The sequence below is a fragment of the Canis lupus genome, chromosome 8 (genome assembly GCF_003254725.2).
Source record: "Canis lupus dingo isolate Sandy chromosome 8, ASM325472v2, whole genome shotgun sequence".
Taxonomy (NCBI): domain Eukaryota; kingdom Metazoa; phylum Chordata; class Mammalia; order Carnivora; family Canidae; genus Canis; species Canis lupus.
The window spans coordinates 71,223,142-71,246,440 of record NC_064250.1 but is presented as its reverse complement, the minus strand read 5'-3'; the positions used below and the strand labels follow the sequence as shown (position 1 = coordinate 71,246,440).

Sequence of the window (23,299 nt, the reverse complement as noted above, 5' to 3'; positions counted from 1 at the left end):
GAGCCTGGTTTGAAGAAAGATGGGATTCACGCAGCTGGGTAGGGGTGGGGATTTGGAGGGATGAGTGTTGTAGGGGAAGAAAAAATCCTTCTCTACCCTCAAGGTTTGCAGCGGGACAGATAATTAAATAACACAAGACAGATCCACAGGAGAAAAAACCCAAAGTTTTGTTCTGTGTGCACGGAAGCCTGATAATAAAACAGGCTCTTAGAAGACACCTCCCTGCCCCCGACACCCCCTCGGCTCCCTGGCAGGAGGGGCAGGCTTGCTCCTAATGCCCCCTCACCTCCACTGGGCCCCGCCCCTGAAAGGGTTCTGGCCTGAGCCAGCTGTTTGCACCTTCCTTTTTTTTTTTTTTTTTAAAGATTTTATTTTATTTATTTATTCATGAGAGACACAGAGAGAGAGGCAGAGACACAGGCAGAGGGAGAAGCAGGTTCCATGCAGGGAGCCCGACGCAGGACTCGATCCCGGGACCCCAGGATCACGACCTGAGCTGAAGGCAGCACTAAACCGCTGAGCCACCCAGGGATCCCCAATGATAGATTTTTTTTTTAAAAGAGGGTGTTCAAATTTTTTTTTAATTTTAATTTTAATTTATTTATGATAGACATAGAGAGAGAGAGAGAGAGAGAGGCAGAGACACAGGCAGAGGGAGAAGCAGGCTCCATGCCGGGAGCCCGACGTGGGACTCGATCCCGCGACTCCAGGATCGCGCCCTGGGCCAAAGGCAGGCGCGAAACTGCTGAGCCACCCAGGGATCCCCATCCCAATGATAGATTTTTATAAAAACCTGAACAGGAGTGTATTCTTACTTTTTGACAGCAATCAATGGTGGGTGGGAGTGTGGTGGTGGTGGTGATGGTGGTCTACTGTGACCACAGGCTTCGTTCGCATGATGTGCCTAACTTTACGGCCTTGGCTCTAACCTGAGGTTGACCAAAGGTCAGGGAAACGTTCCTGGACTGAACAATGAGATTGCCACTTCCATCTTTGCTCAGACCAAAAGTCCTGGTCTGTGAAATTTGGGGAAAAATTGAGAAGTGTTAATATTATATTTTTAGACGCAGTCATCAGCTTCCTCTCATTTTTTTTTTTTTTAAGATTTATTTCTTCATGAGAGACACACAGAGAGAGGCAGAGACATAGGCAGAGGGTGGAGCAGGCTCCCACCAGGGAGCCGGACAAGGGACTCCATCCTGGATCCCAGGATCACACCCTGAGCCCTGAGCTGAAGGCAAATGCTCAACCTCTGAGCCACCCAAGCGTCCCCACACCTTTTTTTTTTTTTTTTAAGCTTCCTCTCATTTGTTTGTTTCTTTTCTTGGGTGGAGAAAGAAGGAAATTCCATGATTTGCAAGTCTGCCAGAGCCAGAGTGTGTGTGTAGGGCCAGGTTGCTGTCAGGCACAAAGGCAGGGAGATGGCCTGTGTCCAAATGAAGATCCACTGGGGCAAGAAGAAAGCCAGGCTGGAAGGAAGAGAAGCAGGCTTCGAGCTCCAACAATTCCTGCCCAGTGAGGCTCAGGGGCACCAGAGACAAGAGCCCAAAGGCCATTCTTCGAAGCTGAGCAAGATTGCAGGGTTTCTGAGAGTACTGCGCAGAAATAAAGGAGACAAAAATGTCACTGATCCACCAGAAACTTCCAAAGGTATGGATCTTGCCATATTTATTTATTTTTTTATATTTATTTTTAAAGATTTATTTATTTATTTATGGGCTGGGGGAGGGGAAGAGAAGCAGACTCCCCACTGAGCATGGAGCCCCCCATGTGGTCCTCAATCCTAGGATCTCAATCCCCGAGATCATGACCTGAGTTGAAGGCAGACGCTTCACCGACTGAGCCACCCAGGCGCCCCTGGTTCTTGCCTTTATATCTGATAGGAGTCTTTGTCCTGTTTCTTCATTTTTTTTGCTCATATATTCATCCTTTCATTCGGTATTTACTGTCTGCCACCCTCCTGGATGTCGCTCTGGGTGCCTGGAGGTGACCGGGCACAGTGATGAGATACCTCCTTCCCATGGCCGGAGTGTCCAACATGGAGTGAATGGGACTGGCTTGTTGACCACCACCTGCCATGCAGAGGGCTGTCACAGGGCTGGGGTGGGCTGCTGAGCCCAGGGGGTCTCTCACACAGTCTGGGGGAGCAAGAGAAGTACCAAAGCAGAGTGAACCAGCCAGGAGTCATCACATCTGTGAGACTCACCGTGGGCTCCTACACAAAGCTCATCTCAAAGCTGATGAAACCAAGGTTCGGAGGGTAGAGTCATTTGCCCAGGGACCCACAGCAAGTGAGAAGGTCAAGTTTCAAATCCAGGCTGGCAGGGGCGCCGGGGTAGGGTGGCTCAGTCGGTGAAGCATCTGCCTTCAGCTCAGGTCATGATCCCAGGGTCCTGGGATGGAGCCCTGGAGTTGTAGTTGGGGGAGCCTGCTGCTCCCTCTCCCTCTGCCCCTCTCCCTGCTTGTGTGCTCTCTCTCAAATAAATAAAATCTTTAAAAAAATAAAATAAAATGCAGGCCAGCAGAGCTGGCTGCTAGATTGTGCCCAGGCTTTGGGGCTACCGGAGTGAGAGAAGAGAGGCCTGGGGTGGGAAGGGAGCCGTGTGTGGAGTGTCTGTGTCCAAGCCATGTCTGTGTCTCCATGACTCAGCCTGTGTCTGTGCCCAGGAAAGCTTGCTAAGTGACCCTGAGTGCAACAGCAGGGCTGGCCGGGGCTGTTTATTAAGGCTCTGGTCCCTAGTGGGCTTGTGGGAGGGGGCTGGTTTTCTGCGAGAAGCTGGTACCTTTGTAATCTAGGGAGTGTTTTCCTGAAGAGAAAATGCTTCAGAGTTTCTGAGGTCAGTGGGAAGTTGCAGAATTGCAATGGGAGCATGGGGTCACGGAGGGACGAGGTGTCACCACTGCCTTTCTATCTCTGGCATCTGGATGGTGACTGACATGGTTCCGAAGAGGGAACAAGTATTTAGCAGTTGATTCACAGGTGATGGGATCTTTGAGGGCCTCCTACGTCCTCACTAACCCTGTGCCTGGTGGCATGGGGGCATCCTTGCCAGGATGGTCACTTTTCAGGGTCATTTCACTTTTTTTTTCTGCTGGCCCTATGTGTTGCTGGCCTGGGATGCCGGGAGATGGTCAGTTGGCCTGGAGCAGCCAAGCTGTGCATAGCCTGATGGGCCTGCTGGGGCGTGTGGATGACGTGACAGTGGACACCCCGTGTCTGCCTTTGCCTGCCACGTCCATCCCCACCAGTGTCTGTGCTACACAAATAGTACCAACACAGCGGTGTTTGTAAGAAGCCCGGGAGACCCCAGCTTTGTAAGGGCAGCTCTTCTGTTTTGGGGTAGGGGGATCATAGCCAGAAAACAGCCAGGTCGGTGCAGAATAAACAGGAGCTCCGTGTTACAGGGGGAGGGGTGAGAGTGCTCCAGAGTAGTAGAAACAGAGTGGGAGCCGTTCAGTAATTTAAAGTTTTCAGGGGTCACAGTAGAAATATAAAAAGAAAAAGATGAAACTAATTTTAGTGATATATTTCATTTAGCCCAATATAGCTGATGTAGTATTTCAACATGTTTCAACATTCAATTGATGTTAGAATTAAGACATTTTACCTTTTTTTTTTGGTTTCCCCCTGATAAGTCTTTGCAATCTGGTGTGTGGTTTACACTGACAGCACAGCTCAGTTTTGGCATTTCAAGTGCCCAAGTAGCCGTGTGTGGCTCGGGGCTGGTGTGCTGGACAGTGCAGCTCCGGACAGAAGGACAATGATGTCGAAAAGCCCTGCATCTGGTAAAACCATCTAAGTTCCAGGGGCTACAGTTCTGAGTTTAAGTCTAATCTGATTAATTACTATCCACGAGGAGCTATCTAGGAGAACTAGGTAGGGAATTCTCATCCCTAAATAGTTGCATGCCATGGAAGGCTGTCCTGCTCTGGTTCAAAGTAATTTCCATCCCCTACTGCACTCCTCTTCAATTCTTATTATTATAAGTTCAGCTGCTTTCACTGAGAGACCAAAGAACTACTGGCTTAAGATTAAGCAAGATAAAATTTGCTTCTCTCATGGAAGATTTGGGTAGGTGGTCCAGGGCTCCTCAGTGCTCAGAGACCCAGAAGCTCTCCATCGTACTCCTCCACTATCCTCCACATGGGGTTCTTGTCTCATGGCCCCAGATGGCTGCCCAGCTTCTGGCATCACATGTGCATCCCAGCTGTCAGGAAGGAGGAATAGGAAAGGGGAGAACATGCATTCACCCTTGACAATAGAAAGGCACTCTGAGTCCCAGTTTGAAGTATAAATGCCCTCTTATTTTGAAAACTTCAGGGAGAACCTAAAGTTCAAAAATGCCCTTTCAAGTAGAAGTCCATAAGAATTGGCATCCAGGTGTTCAATTGCTGTGGACAACCCTGCCCACCAATTCCTCTTTCAGTTTATTTTTATTTTAAATATTTTATTTATTTGTGAGAGAGAGAGAACACAAACAGGGTGAGGGGCAGAAGGAGAGGGAGAAGCAGGCCCCCCACTGAGCAGGGAGCCTGATGCAGACTGGATCCCAGGACTCCAGGATCACGACCTGAGCTGAAGGCAGATACTTAACCAACTGAGCCACTCAAGTGCCCCCCACCCCTTTTGGTTTTGAGTGTCACTAGAGCCTGTCTCTTGCAGCTAGAGGCTGGGGTATCTTGCAGAGGCTCCTCTGGGATCCAAAGCGGAATCCTTCCCTTCCAATCTCTCCCTCTGGGCATAGCAGGTTGTTTCAGGACCAGCACTGTTAGCATCTCCTGGACTCCATAACCCATTGGAAACACACATTCTAGCCTGGGCTTGGGTGAGCCCTCTGGGTGGTCCTGATGCACATTTCTTTGGAGAACCTCTTTCTAGAACATTCTCAGCTACCTCTGCTGGACCTCCTTCTCTGTGAAGGGAGTGCTTCTTTTCTTCGAAAACCCATCTTTTTGGGTTCCTTTCTTCCAGGTTTCTCCGAGTTGGTCCAGGATGGGCAGTTCCTGGAGGCCTACCTGAGCATCCCGACATTGGTAAAGCAAGGGCAAGACTGCAAATCCCTGTACCAGGTTGTGGCCCAGAGCATGTGGCAGGTGCTCCAGCAGGCTCTGGAGGGCACTGAGTACTGCCCGGAGCTGGAGCTAAAGATCCAGGCTGTGCTGGGCACCATAGAGTGGACACAGGAGAAGCACCAGAGCTGGGAGGATGGTGACCTCCAGGATGGTGACCTCCAGGATGGTGACCTCCAGGATGGCGGAGTTGCCGCCTGGGGCAATCAGCTGGAGAAGCTGCTGAGAAGTGATGTGGAGGCCAGAGTGCCTGCCCTGGGCCCTGGCGACCAGGTGGACCTGTACCTGGAGAAGCTAGAAGAGGCTGTGACACAGGGCCTGAGGTCCCCGCGGGCCAGCCTGTTGGGGCCCCAGCTCTGGAAGGTCTACAGGACACACTTCCAGGAGGTCCTCCTCAACCGCCTCTGGGAGCTCATGCACTCCTTTGGCACCAACAGGGAAAGCTGTCACATGCTGTACTCCTGGGCCAAGATAACGTTGTTTGGGGAGCCAGGGTGAGTCCTCCTGGGGGACCTTGCAGTGTTGGGTGAGGCCACCACTCTGAGTGAGGACCCTCAGGCCAGGACTGTAGGACTGTGGTCAACAAAGAACCTTTGGAGGGGCCACTGGGGTGGGACTGGTGGCCGGAGAAGGGAGGATGCAGTTGGTCCTGGGGACAGCGTGTGCGCACATGTGTGTGTGTGTATGTTGGTGTGTTTGTTGTATAGCATGTGTGGATGTGTTAGCATGTTTTGTGCATGTGTGTGTGTGTGAGAGAGAGAGAGAGAACACGGAGACTTGTCTACACCAATAGAGCCTCTGGCTCCCTTTCTCAGCCCAGCTGCCCTCTGCAGTCACTGGGCCCTGTGCAGGGGTGGGGAGAGGGCAGCACAGGCCGGCAGGAGGCAGGACCCAGCTTAGAGTCCGCTGCCCTCAGCGCCGAGCTGACCTCCACACCCTAGCCCCAGCTCAGCTCTTTGCCCCATGGCTCCTTCCGACCCATCAGGAAGACACTTGTGAGTGCACCTCCCACCTCCCAGGAGCCCGCGGTCAGGCACCTCTTAGATTCTGTGACGTTTGTTCCCTGGATGTCCCGAATGCAGAAGAAGCTGGTGGGACTAATACAGGTAAATGGATCCAGGAGTATCCCTCACCCAGAGGCCTCCCCGTCCTGCATCTGGGGAACAGCAGGCAAGGGAATGGGCTAGGGTGGGTCCTGGGTGGGGGGCTGAGGGGTGGTGTGCTGATTCTGTGCCCTGAGCACTGTCACATGGGAAGTGAGAGTGTGCCGAGGCTCTACGGTGGGAGGAACCCTGCCTAGTGGGCCTGTAGGGAGAGCACCAGGCCACAGGTCTCTGCCTTGACTGGTGAGTGCAGTCCGGCACCTTCCACACCGGGGGCTACGGAGCAGGGCCAGCGGGCCTCAGGTGGGCGCCTGCGGTTAATCCACGCAGACACAGTGAGGACTCAAGGGGACATCACAGTCTCCTACTGGGGTTGAAACGTGATTTCCTATAAGGGCACCCCTGGTCTTGGCACAGATGTGTCGCGCGTCCTAGGGACTTGTGGAAGAGATGTTTGGGGATTGCAGGGAGGCTCTCGGCCATTCTTAGCTAACAGACTGAGAAACTAAGCTTTATGACAGTAAGGTAAAGAATCCGTATCGATTTAGCTGAGATTTTTCCAGTAACTGGTATATAAATGCCGAGCCTTTTTTGGGTTCCTTGGATCACATGGGTTTGAGGCCCTCTTTCCTTCATGGTCCTCCCCGAAACTGTGGCGTTGCAGTCTGAGCTGAATTAAGGAAGACAGGGCTTATTCCCTGCTCTCCCACTCTGCACCTGTCAAGGGCCACGTGGTAGTGTCCAGTGGTCCATTCAGACACGCAGCCAGGACGAACGTGACAACATGCCTTACTGTGGTGGTGCTGTCAAGAGGCCAAGTGGGAGTGATGCCGTTACATCCCCGGGCACCTGTGCCAGGCGAGGGCTGGCATCAGCTGGACGTGGGGTTGGGATCCTCTCTGGACCAGACCCAGGAGGAGGGCAGGGTGTGGCTGGGGTGGGGTAGGAGTGGGAAAGTGCTGAGGGCTGAGCCAGAGAGAATTCACTTCTAGGCGATCCCCTTCTCCAGATAAGAAGGCCTAGGCCTGCCGAGGACCCAGCAGGCCTCCTGGGCTAAGAGTGAAACTTGGGTGGGAGCATGGGCAGCCAGTGTGAGCCCCCCCAAGACTGCACTGCACTGGCCGTGTGCAAGTCCAGATGAGGAGGACAGCTTCCTCAGGGAACCTTCCCCTTTATCACTGCCGTGGTCGGGTGGGGAGGTCACACTTGGGTTCTTGGCCAGGAGTTGGTCCTCAGTGCCCCGGGTCTCTCTGGAGCCGCCTGGTCCCCAGCAGTCCACCGCCCCTGTGTGCCCCGGGGCTGTGGGTCTCTGGGAGCCCCTCTCAGGTACCCTCATGAAAGGGCTCTGGCTGCCCAGGAATGGCAGCTGCTCGGTGCCTACGGGTGAATGAGTGTGTGGGGCATGGGCGCAATCACCCTGCCAGGATCGAGGAGGACAGTGTATCTAGAAGGTGCTTCACAGGCCATCCATGATGGATGGAGGGCTGGAGGCCGTGAAAGAGGAGTTTGACTCGGTTATGGGACCATCAGGGTGGGGGGATTTCAGGCCGCTGGTCAATGGTCCCCCTTGCTGGCTCTGGTTCTCACCCTTGCTCCTGTCTTCCGTTGGAGCTGGGCCTGGTGTGCCCCAGAGAGGAGCATGGGGATAGAAGTTGCTTTCACTGTTTTCTGGGCAGGAAAGCTTGGAGGAACAACTAGAAAATGTCCTGATCTGTGATTGGAAAACATGGGCCCAGGCTTCCTGCCCGACGTTTATCGAAATCTTCCAGGTACATGCCCATCGGCACTTTTCCAGCCCACCATGCAGGGTTCCTGGCCCTTCCTGAGCACCCGGCTTGGAAGGGAGGGGCCCTGGAAGGACTGGGGTGGGGGGGTGACGGGCTGATGGGTGGTGGGGCCCATGTGCAGCAAGGATGAGTGGCACACTGGAGGTTGGGGCTCCGGGCATCAAAGTGTCAGTGTCTGAGGGCGGTGGGCAGAGGCAGATGAGGTCCTAGCACAGGGCTGGGGGGCATCTCTTCTGGGGAGAGGCCTCCTCCTGGAATGTCTCTGCTCATGAAGCCCGTTCCAACCTCAGGGAGGACTTGCATAGAGAGAGACCCGTGTCTGGGGACACCTCGGGGAGAGGGTTGAGCAGCCCATTGAGGGTGGAGAGGCCACCAGTGGGTGTGTGTTGGGGCTGGCGCTCTTCTTTTAGAGGATCCGGTGCAGGGGGTTTCTGTTTCTTCTCTTGACCGCTCAGGGTTAGAGGGAGAAGAGGAGGTGCTCTTAAGCATTCTTAATGCCTTTATCCCAAGCAGCGCTGTTCAGTGTCAGGTGGGGCTGGGGCAGCTTCTGGGACCCACAGGAGAAGCCTAGCCCTGTGTGGAGATGAGGAAGTTGTTCAGTCTGGCTGATGGCAGGATACAGTGGAGGGTTCAAGGGAGAGAGGCCTGGCAAGACAGGTGGGCTTGGGAGGGGCAGTGAGGGCCTGGTGGGAGGTGTCTACTCTTTGCCATCTGCAGCAGGCAGCCTGGCAGGGAGGTGTGGGGGGGTGGCCTGTGCACTCCAGCCCTTCCTGCAAGGACAGGTGTGTCAGGTACAAAGTTGGGGGGGGGGGACATATTCTCCTAGGGTCCACTGGCTTTGTGACTGGTCCCTGGGTCCCCCTGAGAGCCCATTTATTTTGATTGACAGCTGCTGGAAGAAAACATTAATGCAGTACAACCCATTGGACTACCTATCACTAGCCAGGTGCAATCCATGGTTCTGGAAACATTTTCAAAGTTTCTGAAAAGGTAAGTGAAAAGGTGGTCCTTGCCCAGAGAAGGAGGCGTGGGTGACTGGGTCGACCAAACCCCAGTTGGAGTGCTAACCAAGCTTCTAACCATGGGCCAGCGGGTGTTTGGCCAGTTCCCGAAGCAGGGGAAGCTTCTGGCATTGGCTTTGGGTGCTCCCAGTTTGGCCTGTTTCACCTCCTACCTTCCCTCTGGAAATATCCCATGTGACATGGTGGCTCTAGCCTCCTGTGGCTGTCGAGCTAGTTCCATGGAGGGACTACAGTTAAATTTTATTTAATTTTAATTAATTGACCTTTAAACACCACGCGGGGCTGTGGCTCCCCTACTGGACAGCAGGATGGAACACACCCAGCTCTGCCCCAGTCTAGGATTTGGGTGGGGACCCCGCCTCTTTCTGACTGGCTAGGGCTGGGTTCAGGGTCAGTGTGTGGGTGCCTCAGGCCCCAAGCATGTCTCGGACGAAGCACTGTGTAGACCACATCACGAGGCTCTTTTCTCTGGGGCCTTCAGAGTGGCTGTGTTCACCTAGGATGGGCTCCTTAATGGGGCAAACACTAAGCAGGTTACTTAACAGAGACCAGAGATGTGGATTTTTAGGTGAAATCAGCCAGGTTTTAAATACTTATGAAAATGTGGTTGGGGGATCCCTGGGTGGCTCAGCGGGTTAGCACCTGCCTTCGGCCCAGGGCCTGATCCTGGAGACCCAGGATGGGGTCCCACGTGGGGCTCCCTGCATGGAGCCTGCTTCTCCCTCTGCCTGTGTCTCTGCCTCTCTCTCTCTTTCTGTGTGTGTGTGTGTGTGACTATCATAAATAAATAAATAAAATCTTTGAAAGAAAAGAAAATGTGGTTGGGTAGCCAGTTTGATCCTTGTTCTTGGGACTTAAGTGAGGGCGCGCCTTCTCTCCTGCCTTTGGGAAGCAGCGTGCTGTCCCTGATCCTCTCCCTGCTCTAGGGCCGCTTCAGGGGCCCAGCCCAGGCTCGGGGTGCCAGCCCCCCCTTCCTCTAGGCCTCACTCCGACTCTCCCAGGGGGCCGGCCGGGCTGGGAGGGCGGGCCTCTCAAATACTGCATTAGCCAAAGGGAAAAAACCACTCCCATCCGGTTCTGAAAGCATTTATCACAAACGATCCCGGAGCGCAGTAAATGAAAAGGTCGTTAGGAAGCATCTGGCTGCAGGGCCTGGCACAGAGCCGGCCCAAGTAAACTCTGCCGTGTGAACCTCTCGGTCACTGTCACCCACATTTGTGACTCTGTGAAGAGAGCAGCAGCGAAGTGGGGAGGGGAGCGGGTCCTGAGGGCCTGGCTGGGTCCGGCGGGCCTGGGGGCGGGGCTGGCGGGAGGGGCTCTATCTCCGCCCTCGCACTGCAGGTACGAGGCCGAGGCCGCCCACTTCCTCCACCAGAACGCCACTGCTGGGCCCCTCCCCGAGGTGCACGTGCTGGCAAACTGCTGCATCCTCAGGTGCGTGGGGTGCGGCCGGGCGTGGGCGGGGCCGGAGGGCGGTGAGACGCGGCGTGGGCGGGGCCAGAGGGCGGTGAGAGGCGGTGTGGGCGGGGCCAGAGGGCGGTGAGACGCGGCGTGGGCGGGGCCAGAGGGCGGTGAGAGGCGGTGTGGGCGGGGCCAGAGGGCGGTGAGACGCGGCGTGGGCGGGGCCAGAGGGCGGTGAGAGGCGGTGTGGGCGGGGCCAGAGGGCGGTGAGACGCGGCGTGGGCGGGGCCAGAGGGCGGTGAGAGGCGGTGTGGGCGGGGCCAGAGGGCGGTGAGACGCGGCGTGGGCGGGGCCAGAGGGCGGTGAGAGGCGGTGTGGGCGGGGCCAGAGGGCGGTGAGACGCGGCGTGGGCGGGGCCAGAGGGCGGTGAGAGGCGGTGTGGGCGGGGCCAGAGGGCGGTGAGACGCGGCGTGGGCGGGGCCAGAGGGCGGTGAGAGGCGGTGTGGGCGGGGCCAGAGGGCGGTGAGACGCGGTGTGGGCGGGGCCAGAGGGCGGTGAGAGGCGGTGTGGGCGGGGCCAGAGGGCGGTGAGACGCGGCGTGGGCGGGGCCAGAGGGCGGAGAGGCGCGGTGTGGGCGGGGCCAGAGGGTGTGAGGCGCGGTGTGGGCGGGGCCAGAGGGTGTGAGGCGCGGTGGGGCGGGCCAGAGGGCGGTGAGAAGCGGCGTGGGCGGGGCCAGAGGGTGGCGGGGCGGGGCGTGGGCGGGGCCAGAGGGTGTGTGAGGCACGGCCCCCTGGTGTGGTCCAGGTTCTGGGCGAGGCCAGTGGAAGGCTGCGGGTTGGGTGGCCGGTCCCTACTGACCACCCATGAGACAAGGGGAGAGGACACCCATGTGTTGTACAGTATGACCCCATTTCCTAGGGAAACACCGGTAGCACTGGCCGCCTCTGGGCGAGTTTTCCACTGTACCTTTTGCATTTTAAACCACGTGGAGACAACAGTCTGTAAATACTGGTAAACAGTGGGACCGGATAGATAGACAGCAACAGCAGCAGAGATGAGGGCCGCCCGACGGGCGCGGAGGGGCACCGGTGTGGCTGGTGTGCAGCCTGGGGCTGTGGAAGGCGCTGGGCCACCCCTATGGATCACTTTGGTTGCCCCAAAAGGGAAACGTGGCAGGAGCTGAGCTGGGCACACATTCTGCCGGCACATCTGGACGCTGTCGTGCAAGACACCATCCACGACATCGAGAGCCACAGCCGGGACCACTTCCTGTTTAAGGGCAGAGCCCTGTGCAAGGTGCCGTCCCCCAGTGCCCCAGCCCTGTGTGGGGTCTTCTCTGTTCCCAGAGAACCAAGGCAGGAGGCGCCTGCCTGTGTCTCCCTGGACTTCTGCCCAGCCCAGCAGAGCCTTTGCTGGGGTGGGACACGGCAGGGCCCCGGTGGCGGACTTGGTTGGAGAGGTTCCTGGTCAGGCCTTCTGCCTTCCTCAGGCCGGAGTTCTTTGTCTGGAGCAGCAGGCTGGGCCAGCTGGGACGAGGGTGGGTGGGTGCGGAGGGTGGGTGGGTGCAGCTGGACTTGGCCTCTCCTCCTGTTCTGAGGCCTGGCTCCCTCCCCGCTGAGGGCACCTCCCTTTATCCCCTCTTCCTTTCTCCACCTGTGAAACAGCTCTCCTGCCAGACCAGCAGAGGCCTGACATCTGCTCCCCCTCCCCCAGATCCCGGCTTTGAGCCTGCTGCGTCCCAGGCAGGCAAGGTCCCTTCAGTGTGTCCTAGAGCCTCCGTCCCTGCCCCTCTGGCACTGCAGCTGTCACACTGGAGGATGAGGTCCCTGAGGATACCCAGGGGCTGGCTTGGCCCCAGGTCAAGTCTTGAGTGTGCAAGGTGGCCTCCTAGGATGTGGAAGCCACAGGAGAGAGTTTTCCCTTCAAATCTGGGGTTCAGGGCCCTGTTCTAATGGGGGCTTCCTGGGTGGAAGATGGGAGGTCCTGGTGGGTGGGTCTCCATTCCTGCAGGTCTATCCAGTGATTCATTTTTCGCGGTGAGGACCAGCTCTGGAGACACTTGCCATTGGATTTTCCACAGAGATTTGAGCACCTAGGAAGACACAGGGAGGTTCCTCCAGGATGGCCGGCATACTGCCTTGCCTCACCCCCGTCCCAGCATTCTGTTCTGTTCTGTTCTGTTCTGGCCCATCTAGAGCCCCAGGGTCCTCTAAAAAGAACTCCCAGCAGCCACAGCACATGGACCGAACTTGGCACCCTGTTTTATAGATGATGCCGATGAGGCTCATCATGCAGATGGGACACTGGGGTGTAGTGGGCCTGGGACTTGCTTAGGTCCCCTGGTTAAATGCCGAGTAGGCTGGCTTTGCCCCCTCTGCCTGTCCCCTCTGGCGTCCATTGAGAACTGAGTCTTGGGAGTCTGATCCGGAGGGTGAAGGCATCATCGAGATCTGGAGCCAGGCAACGGTCCTGTGGGGACCCAGAGAGAGGGGGAGACCCGGGAGGACTCTGGAGGGCTCCAGGGAGGAGCTCAAGTCAAGGGCCGCAGTTTGAATCTGGGGTACTCCTAGGAGTCAGCAGGAGGAGGGTGGACAGAGCTTTGGGACAGATAGCCAGGTAAGCCTCTGGCTCCCTCGGTATGGGCCCTTCTGGTCCAGAAGTGTGCGCCTGGTGGGGAGGGGAGGGGCCCTCAAGGCTGGGGCAGAATAGTCTAGGGGGCAGAGAGCACAGCCAGACCAGGCAGCCCGGGGGCCTCCATGACGTCTGGCCTTCCTGTCTGCAGAGTCTGCTCCTGGGTTACTTCGTGAGGAAGGACAAGGATCTGGTTGGAGCTCTGGAGGCCTTGTGGCAGAGTCTGGAGGGCCGTCCCAAAATGTACTCCACTCTCACGTATGAGGTAGGAGGCCCACTTGGGGGCGACTGCCTTGACCAGAAGCTGAGGCAGGAACCCCTGAAACCTGGCAGTTAGGGCTTCAATCTGCCTCGTGGTGGGGAGACAAGCCCCCGACAGGCCTGTGCCAGAGAAGTCCGTGTAACAGCCCGCCACCCCCACCCCCGAGGGCCAGCCAGACCATGTCCTGGGACAGCTTCCACTCAGGCCTCTCTGTCTCCTTGTGTTTTGGGGAGCAGGACATCATGCGAAGTTTGCATGTGGTGGTCTTTGGGGAGTACATCCAGGCCCTGGCCACCCACCTCAAGAAGCTGGCGCCCAAGAAGTGGGAGGACATCTTGGTTCAGGTGAACACTGACACCACGAAGTTGCACAACATCTTCACGAAGCACAGGGTGAGTGTGGACCTCTTGGGGAAGGCCGGGTGCTGGGGGCCTTCCAGTTCTGTGTCCTGGCCCCCCGTCTGGGCAGGTGTGCTCTCCTCACCCCAGCCACACACAGGCCCACCAGCGCTGGGCTACCTGCTCTCACGGCAAGGCTGTGAGGTGGGGGCAGGGATGTCTCACGCTCTGACCAGCAGTACAGGCCGGGTGAGGGGCCTGAGGTAGACCTGGGGTGTGGGCCTGTAGGTGGGTGAGGCGAACGGGTCCTCCTGAGAGAGGAGGCTGGGAACACAGGGCCTGGGCTCACCCACTGGCTGCTCCCTGCAGGACGTTGGCTTGGCCAACCTACAGGAACCCATCATGGGGATCTTCCAGCTCAGAGGGAACAAGGGCAGGGAGACTGTGGATGACTGGCTGGCGTCCTTCAGGGACAGATTCCCAGATTATTTAAGGTATGAGGGAGAATAAGGGGTAGGAGGTGGGTAGAGGGGGGAGGGGAGCCACGGAGGTGGGGTACTGCCAGGGGCCCAGGTCGGGGAGAGGAGGGGCCCCCAGCAGGGAGGGTCAGTCGCTGCCAGGTATCGGGAACCCTAGGTTGGAGTCTCATAGCTCAGTGATCCCCTTTCCCAGAGAGGGAAACAGGTCTCATAGCTCAGTGATCCCCTTTCCCAGAGAGGGAAACAGCAAGAGTCATGGCAAGGCCTTGGCCAGAGTCCCCAGCAAAACACTGCAGGTGGTGTAGGACCATCACCCACCCGGGGTCTTAAGGAAGACTGGTCTCCCTGCCTCTTGCTCCCAGGCTTCACTGGGCAGGATCCTTAGAGTCAGGACCCTCCTGTCCTGACCCGTTCCCAGAATTCCCAGGGCTCCCTGGTAGTGCTGTCTAGGGGTCCTTGGAGGGAAGGGTGGGTGGGGACTTGGGGAATCTGCTAGTGTCCCAGGTATCCTGGAAAACACTGGTTGAGACTTCATTTGTGCACACTCATGGGTGCACAGGCCAGGTGGTCACGGGTGCACAAGAGCTCTCTCCCCACCCCCTAGCACCCAGGCCCAGCCATGCTGCTCTGTGCTCTTGGAGGAGACCGAGGACAAGGGAAGCTGCTGCTGCTGCTGTTGACCCCAGCTCTGGTAAAGGTAACCGAGGCTGCAAGGCTCCAGAGCGCTCCTCCAGGGTAGGCGATAAGGCAGGGTCCAGCCCTGGGCCGGGTGGCCAGGGCAGGAACTTGGGGGATGCTGAGGGAACGAGGTCGAGGGGCACAGCCAGAGCATGGTCCCATTGCTTTCAGAGAACATTACTTCACCGTGTGCTCTCGGCCAGCAGTTCTCAAACGTTTTGGTCTCAGGATCCCTTTACTCTGAACAATTACTCAACTAAAGAACTGTGGCTTATGGGATTGCATCTAAGAGTTACTACATTAGAAATTAAATCCAAGTAATATCTAGTAACAATTCATTTACAGTATTTGTTAAAATAAGTAGTAATCCGGGGCACCTGGGTGGCTCAGTGGTTGAGCATCTGCCTTTACTCCAGTCATGATCTTGGGGTCCTGGGATCAAGTCCTGCATCGTGCTCCCTGCAGGGAGTCTGCTTCTCCCTCTTGCTCTGTGTCTCTCATGAATAAATAGATAAAATCTTTAAAAAAAATAGTAGTAATCCATAAAGATAGAAAATTAGTATTTATCAAATAACTGTAAACAAAGTAAATGATAACATATGCTATTTATATGTGAATACATAGATTTGGAAATAAACTGGTATTTATATAAAAATAACACTAATTTAGAAATATTAATTTATTTTAAAATAATAAATGTATAACATATTAACATTATGGCAAATAATGATTTTTAATTGAAAAAAATTAAGTGTTTCTTGTAATAATAAGAACAAACTTAATAATATGGGTGTCATTGTTTTATATTTTTACAAGTATCTTTGGCTTACTAGGAGACAGGTACATCCTCGTATCTGCTGCTGTGTTCAACTTGTTGGACATGCTTTGGCTGAAGCATGTAAGGCAGATCCAGCCTCTTATAGACTAGTTAGTGTGTTGGAGAAAGGGAGGGTATTTTATTTTATCATTTTAAAAAATATTTTATTTATTTATTTGAGAAAGAGAAATCATAAGCAGTGGAGAGGGATGGAGGGAGAAGCAGGCTCCACACTGAGCAGAGAGCCTGATATGGGGCTCAGTCCCAGGACCTTGGGATCATGACTTGAGCCAAAGGCAGATGCCTAATCAACTAAGCCCCCAGGCGCCACAAGGCAGTATATTTTAATGCCTCTTTTAGGTATTTGTTGTTATTACTTTTTGATAACAGAACTAAACTGGAGAGGTGGTAGTTTATTAATGATTAGGACATGGATTCTGAAACCAACCTGATGAATTTTATGAAATCTGCATGTTCCATTGTAGTAAAATCTGCCGGTCTGTCTTGCATTTGAGTGGCTCTTCTACCCAATATGTGATTTTGTAACATCGCAAATACCAGTCCACAGTGATGCAGATCCAGGTGTTGGCACGTTTTATCACACCTTATCCAAAAAGCACCATTGTTAAAACTGCCATTGAACCTATCAGGAGAGTCCGTAGCTGTTGGGAATCTCAGGGTCATAGTAGAAGACACAAGTTTTCCAAAATCCTGATTTTCGCTGGAGGGCTCAAATTTTTATTGTTGGTAACAAATACTGTCTGTTGTTTGCTTTGAAGCCGCCAGCTCACACCATTCACTCTCAAGAAATCGCTGTCAACAACTGAATAGTCTGTCCATTGGTCATTCTTTCAAGTAAAAGTGGTATGCCGTAGAGCAAGTGGCTAGTTCAGCTTGTAACTCAAACAGTTGCACAGGTGCTTTTCCGCAGGGCAGCTACTGTCTTTCTCTGTGTGGTAGAAGGGCTAACTATGAACTGTGCATTCCTTCCTGTGGAATATTAAACATCTGGGTACTCACGGTTGAGATTTAATAAAAGTAACTGTTTTTACTCTTTTATCAGTACATTTTAAATTGAAACTGGATTATTTTTGTGAGTGCATGATGGTGAAAGGTACTAGTAGAATTTGCTGTCACTATCTTGGCGCAGGCTAAGTTTCCAGCAGCTTTATCCACCATGGCTTTTGGGCCATGGATATAAATGTCTGCCCAGTGAAAAGCAAAAACAGTGGTTTAGTATAATGAAAAGAGTTTTGATCTCACAGGTCTCCCGAAGGGGCTCAGGGCCCTAGAATTCCATGGAACGTATTTTGAGAACCACTGGTTTAGCTGCACTGTGCTCTTCTTTGCCTGTAGGTGGACTGTAGGTGGACTTCTCTGAAAGTGTTGATATTTGATCATTTTCCCCACATAAAAATGATGCATTCATATGGTTTAAACAGACTGTCTCTAGTCTTTGCTGTTCTATTCCACCTCCCTGGAGGGCCGTTCCCATCTGTTGAAATTCCCCTCCTCCAAGGTCTGGCTCCTAGACCTCCATGTCTGTTGCTTACTTTCTTCCCTGAAATGCACATCACAGTCTCCCTTCAGCCAAGAGCTGTCTTGTCTGCTCACTGGCACGTGTCTTGATAGCAGAGGACCCACCATGTTTGTCTTTGTCTTCACAGGATCTGGCGGCAGCTCCCTGACTGCCCTTAATGGAGGTGGAGGTGAGCTCGAGCTTCAGGAAGCCTCGGGCTGTGGAAGTTGTGTGGCTCCGACACCCACCTATGGAGAAGGATCTGGGTGCCCCTGGCCACCAGGTGGCCACTTCATAAATGGTGGCCTGACATCCAGGAGGAACCCAATCCTTCTCAGTTCTGGACTCGTCTGTCAGAAGGAATACCCTGACCCCAGCCACCAAGCAATAAGGCAGGCCAGGCCTTGTGGGAGGCCACATGCTCATGTTCTAGCCAGAAACCCTACTGAGGACCCAGCCAAAAGCTGGCATGAACCCCAGAAGAACCTCAAGATTCCTGCAGCCCCAACCACTGTCTGATGTAGCATCAGAATTAAAGGCGAACATAGCCTATTGGTGATTGGTGACTGAACAGTTGGACCCTCGCCTGGTGTGGAAGTTCCCACAGTTGGTATCAAAAGAGTTGTGAGCAGAGGGACAGTTTTGCTGGAGTCACCTTGGTCACCCACGCCTCCCCATGGAGGTGGGGGGACACTTGCTTGCTGCCACCCCCAAACTGCATGAAAATGCTTCAATGAACAGGCCTCTGCCTAATCTGAGTCAGAAGCTGTCAAGTCGTTTCTCCTTTTCCTTCCCTTTGTCCTCCTTCACGTTATTCTCTTTTCTGGAAAATGAAAGAGTAGTTCCTGTACATCAGTATTTAAGAGAGGCTGCGACCCAGACCTTGCTTCAACGCTGTTTTAGCAGATTCCCTAGGCTCAGGTACGTAGCACTTTAACATAGTGTAATAGAGGCAATTTGCATCTGTATTTCTTTTGTCCTTGGAGATGTTGAAAAGAATTTAAGAAACTTAAATTTCCAGGTCAGGGGCACTTGAGTGGCTTAGTTGGTTAAGATCTGCCTTCAGCCTCAGGTCATGATCTCAGGGTCCTGGGATTGAGCCCTGTATCAGGCTCTCTGCTCAGTGAAGAGCCCGCTTCTCCCTCTCCCTGTCCCTCTGTTCTCTCTCTCTGTCTCTCTCAAATAAATAAAATCTTAAAAAAAGATTTCCAGTTGGAAGAGTCTTTTTTAAAAAAGATTTTATTTATTTATTCATGAGAGAGACAGAGAGAGGCAGAGACACAGGCAGAGGGAGCAGCAGGTTCCCCATGGGGAGCCTGATATGGGACTTGATCCCAAGACCCCAGGATCACGATCTGAGCCAAAGGCAGACACTCAACCACTGAGCCACCCAGGTGCCCCCAGATTTTTTTTTTCAAGGCCTGATTTTATTGCACAATGCTGCCTGTGTGGTCTCTGTCTTTTGGGACTGATTTGGCCTACAGCCCCGATCACCACTGGCCCTGACCCCAGTGGGCCTTGTCCACAGGCCACAGCTTGGTCCCTCATTGCGGTGGACACACTTTTTGGCCTGGAGTCCTTAGAGGGTCTCACATTCCTCATGTTTGAAGAAAGAAGTGGCTTGTTCATTCCGTCCTTCTCTGACTTCCCACAGGTCCATGTGACCCTCCATCCCATGGGTCACCACCTGCTAGAGAGAACAGACAGGCTGCTTCCTTCCTGAGCTGCCATCCTGGTGGGTCTCAGCCCTTCCTCTCCCTCTCTCACACCTGAGGAACACTCTCTTCTCTGACTCAGGCCCAGGACCATGTTCCTGGGGTCATTTCTGACCCAGCAGCGCAGGACCATGCTGGCAGGGAGCAGGAAGCCCCAGCATGCCCGGCCGAGGCCTGCGTGCAGCAGAGTCCCAGGGACAGCCGAGGGACCAGCCACATCTCCCACCCCTTGGGACCCAGGGGAGAGGGCCCTAGGCATGGGGCTGGGTGGGGAGGGTCACTGAATGTGGGTTTTCCATCCCAATCACGTTATATAAGCAAGCAATTCCACCCCCTCCCCCCAAAAAAAGACAAAAGAAAAAACTCAAGCCGTACGTTTTATTTCAGACTGTCCTGGACTGAGGCTGGGCAGCAGCAAACACTGATCGTCTCCCGAGGAAAGTGCCTTCATTCTGGGCATCAAATCGCTCCTACAAGTAGTTTCTGAAGGAAAGGACAATGAGCTCTGTATAAAAATAAGCAAGCACACAAGGGCAGAGGAACCATGAGTGAGACCCAGTAGGACCTGCAGACAGCAGACAGGCCTGCAAAGACCGGCTCTCGTCACACGGTGTAGCAGACACATGGCATATCAGACACTGAGTGTACCAGACACCGACTGTATCAGGTACACGGTGTATCAGACACTGTATCAGACACTGTATTAGACACTGACTGTAACAGATGCACAAGGTATCAGACAGCGACTGTACTGACCGTACCAGATACCGACTGTATCAGGCACATGGTGTATCAGACACATGGCATATCAGACACCAACTGTACCAGACACCGACTGTATCAAACACTGACTGTATCAGACATGGATTGTACCAGACACTGGCTGTATTAGACACTGACTGTATCAGACACAGAGTATCAGACACTGTATCAGACAGCGACTGTCTCAGACACTGACTGTATCAGACAATAACTGCATTAGATGGTGACTGTATCAGACACACAGGGTATCAGACAGCAACTATATCAGACAGTGACTATATCAGATACCGACTGTATCAGGCACACGGTGTATCAGGAACATAGCATATCAGACACCAACTGTACCAGACATATGGTATATCAGACGTTGACTGTATTAGACACTGAGTGTATCAGATATTGACTGTATCAGACACCAACTGTACCAGACAGTGACTGTACCCGACACCGACTGTATCAGACAGCGACAATATCTGCCACAGACACTGACTGTACCAGACACATAGTGTGGAGTGTGGACAGATTGTGTCTAAAGAAATAAAACACAAGCTTGAAAATATCTATAGGGGCAGATGCTGACTCCCTTCATGGGGGATTTCTTGTGGCCTTAGAGAGGATCCTTTGGGACCCTTTGGGGAACAGGGTCACGAAAAAAACTCCATTCTAACACTTTCCCTTCCCTGAGCCTCCTGTATGATGTCAGGCCAGTTCCTGCCTCTCCACCTCGTTCACAGCAGGCCACTGATGCAGCCAAGCTTCCAGAAATGCATTAGGACCCATCTCGGGTGGCCTTGCCTGGACACCAGTCACCTGTCACATGAGGATGCTCCTGCAGCAATGAATGCCCCTTACCCTCTGACGTTCCGTCCCTGCCCAGCTGGCTTCCCCTGGTCCCTGCGGGCGCACCGATAAGCTGGTCCCCTCGGAGTAGACATGGTTCGTCTCTGCTCGGGTGTGCATGGTCCTGACCTTGGTTGTTGGTCTGCCGGCCCGAGGGTTGGTGGGGGGACCGTTCTGGAGAGATCGGGTGTGATGTCCTGAGACAGACCCAGAGGTGGGGGGCAGACTTTCACCCCCAAATCCTCAACAAGTAGGCAAGGAGGGTCAGTTGGCAAGCAGCCTAGTTTCCCTGGAACATTCCACATGCTGATTCCGAGGGCTCCCGGTGGGACGAGCCTTAGTTGCCAACATGAGAACCCACTTACCAGTGCACTTTGAATGGGTGCTGGAAGTCGCACTAGGATCTGATCTTAAGGGTAGCAGTGCTGAAAATGTTACGTCTTTTACATCAAAGATGGGGCGCTGACAGGAACAGAGCGACCTTCAGACACAGATGAGGATGTTTGGAAGGATGAGCCTGAGAATCTTCGACACCCCTTCCCTGTGAGCCCTGTGAGCCTGCAGGAGCGAGGCTCCCCCTTTCCAGAGGGTCTACAGAGCCTTAGGCTGAGGCAGGGGCCTAGCAACATGTCGCTGCTGTCTCTTTGGGCCTGTCCCTACCAGGCCTCATTGCATCCCAGCTGATAAACAGGGTCGGCATTGAAAATAGCCCAGCAAGGAAATACAGTCTCTGCTCTGGGGAGGTGGGGTGCGGTGGGGGTTGCTTCTTCACCGAAGCCCTGAGGCACCTGGTTGAGATCTGCTGCCTGGTTGCAGAAGGCGCCAGTGGATGCAGCTTCAAACCGGCTGGGGAGGGGGTGGAGGGTGACAAGGTGCGTAGAAATGAGGGGAGCAGGGATTGGTTTGGTTCTCTCTGTGGCTTGGTTTTCCTTCCTGTATTTTGAAGCTCTTACAGATGCATAAACAGGTTTGTTTGGTTCTCTTGCTGAATTGATCCCTTTACTCTTTTTTTCTCTGGTACTAATCCTTTCTCTGGGGGCTCCCGGGTGCTGCAGTGGGTTAAGTGTCCGACTCTTGGTTTTGGCTCAGCGTCATGAGATTGAGCCCTGCATGGCACTGGGCTCCGTGCTCAGCTGGGAGACTGCTTGTAATACCTTCCCCTTCCACTCCTCCCCCGACCCTCCTGCTCGCTCTCTAAAATAAATAAATAAATAAATAGAATCTTTAAAAAAAAATCCTTTGTCTGAAATCTATTTTATTTGATGTTATTAGAGCCAAATCACTGTGATTTGACATGGCACTTTTTCCATCTGCTTGCTTTTAAGCTATTTTGTCTTCATATTTAAAGTGCATTTCTTATAGGGAACAGATCCCGATCTTTTTTTTTTTTTTTGGCCAACCCCAAAAATTTCTGCCATTTTATAGAGGAGTTTAGACCATTTGCACTTATGCAATTATGTCCTTTTCTCCTCTGTCATCTGCATCATTTATTGTTCTAACTAGTTGACTGTTCTTATCCTTAGGGGTTCTGGGATATCAGATGATATGAAGCTTACCTTTTGGTCCTAGATTTTTTTTTTAAATTTTCTTTCTTTATTCATGAGAGACACAGAGAGAGAGGCAGAGGGAGAAGCAGGCTCCATGTAGGGAGCCTGATGTGGGACTCGATCCCGGAACTCCGGGATCACGTCCTGAGCCTAAGGCAGACACTCAACCGCTGAGTCGCTCAGGCGTCCTGGTCCTGGATATTTTTATATTTTGTAAATATTCTTGGTCTTTGCTCTAGGAGGCTGCTAGTCACATTATCTGCAAACATATCTTCTGGGGGACTTGCATGTATGTTTTCTGAGGTGGGATCCAAGCAGCATTTAGACTAGGGTTAGGTTTCTGCACCCTATGCATCCACTCCTAGAACAGGACATGGAGGAGAGCACAGGTCCACCCAGCCAGCACCCTCGGAGGAGACCCAGGCTGGATCACCCTGGAGACAACCACAGTAGGATGGACAAGAAGTCAGCCACACTCGTCAGAGGGAACCCGATCCTGCAAACAGAAGCAACCCGCCTTAGCTGCAGGGCTGCTGGGGAGAAGCCCACCAGCGCCTCCTGCGAGAAGCCACACGCAGGGGGTACACAGGTGAAGCTAATTCTGGGGTAAGAAGCAACGGGGTGCTTCCCCGTGGGGAGGACGGGGAGGGCGGACGAAGCTGGCTTCTGGGGGTACTGACACATGGCTGTTCATGCTGTGCACGTGTTTGCAAGCTGCCCGTCCATAATCTGCACATATTTCTACAAGTACGTGACACTTCACTTATAAATGTCTACTCACACATTTTTACGGACTGTATCCCTGGAGAAATTGCCCCATCCCTGGAGGCTGTCAGGGGCCCGAGGCACAGGCCACAGCTCTGACTTTGACCCTGATGGCCTGTGGCACAGCCCAGGGGGTGTAAGACCCTGCCCGGCAAGGTTGGCTGAGTACTTGCCTCTGGCAATGGGGAAGTCACAGCAAAGACACCCCAGCACCTGGGCTTCTTCCTCTAAAAGCCCCCGCCCACCCTACCTCCCCCCCTGGGGTCAGCTGCCCCCCTCAAACCTAACAACCCACCCAGGACATTCTCTGGAGCAAATTCCTGGCAAACAAGCTTGAGTTCTCACTTAGCCATTGTCTTGCCGCTCCCAGCACGCTCCTGTGGCCCTTTCTGTGACTGCCAGTGAGGACAAGGACAACGGAAAAGAGACATGGACTTGCACTCCCCAAAGAGGAGACAAAGATCAATGAAACACAAGGTCACGTACGAAGGTCACTTCATTTCACAAACATACTGGGACGCAGAGACACAAAGGGAAGCAAGGGAGCCTTTTATTGGGATCTG

The 23,299-nt window shown here is 53.8% G+C and overlaps 1 protein-coding gene across 4 annotated transcripts; it reads left to right on the top strand.

Moving 5' to 3' along the window:
- Positions 1-658: 658 nt before the first annotated feature.
- LOC112657267 (uncharacterized) lies at positions 659-20,143 on the top strand. Of its 4 annotated transcripts, none has more exons than XM_035719579.2 (14): positions 861-1,650; positions 4,973-5,564; positions 6,056-6,176; positions 7,850-7,942; positions 8,850-8,950; positions 10,324-10,416; positions 11,547-11,679; positions 13,166-13,279; positions 13,513-13,668; positions 13,984-14,108; positions 14,698-14,784; positions 17,256-18,028; positions 18,762-18,842; positions 19,210-20,143. In XM_035719579.2, exons 1-11 carry the CDS (start codon positions 1,422-1,424, stop codon positions 14,771-14,773), a joined length of 1,833 nt encoding a protein of 610 aa, XP_035575472.1. In that variant the 5' UTR covers positions 861-1,421; the 3' UTR covers positions 14,774-14,784; positions 17,256-18,028; positions 18,762-18,842; positions 19,210-20,143. The 4 variants fall into 4 exon arrangements, with proteins under 4 accessions (XP_035575474.1, XP_035575472.1, XP_025299021.1 ...); XM_025443236.3 differs by having other exon boundaries at positions 862-1,650; positions 14,698-14,828; XM_025443235.3 differs by having other exon boundaries at positions 863-1,650; positions 14,698-14,790.
- The last annotated feature ends 3,156 nt before the right edge of the window (positions 20,144-23,299 follow it).

Bases quoted from the DNA above. Each gene is read 5' to 3' on its own strand.
- LOC112657267 (XM_035719579.2), top strand. From the start codon at position 1,422: ATGGCCTGTGTCCAAATGAAGATCCACTGGGGCAAGAAGAAAGCCAGG. The intron at 6,177-7,849 runs GTAAATGGATCC...TTTTCTGGGCAG, and splicing joins AGCTGGTGGGACTAATACAG to GAAAGCTTGGAGGAACAACT. The intron at 14,109-14,697 runs GTATGAGGGAGA...CCCACCCCCTAG, and splicing joins AGATTCCCAGATTATTTAAG to CACCCAGGCCCAGCCATGCT.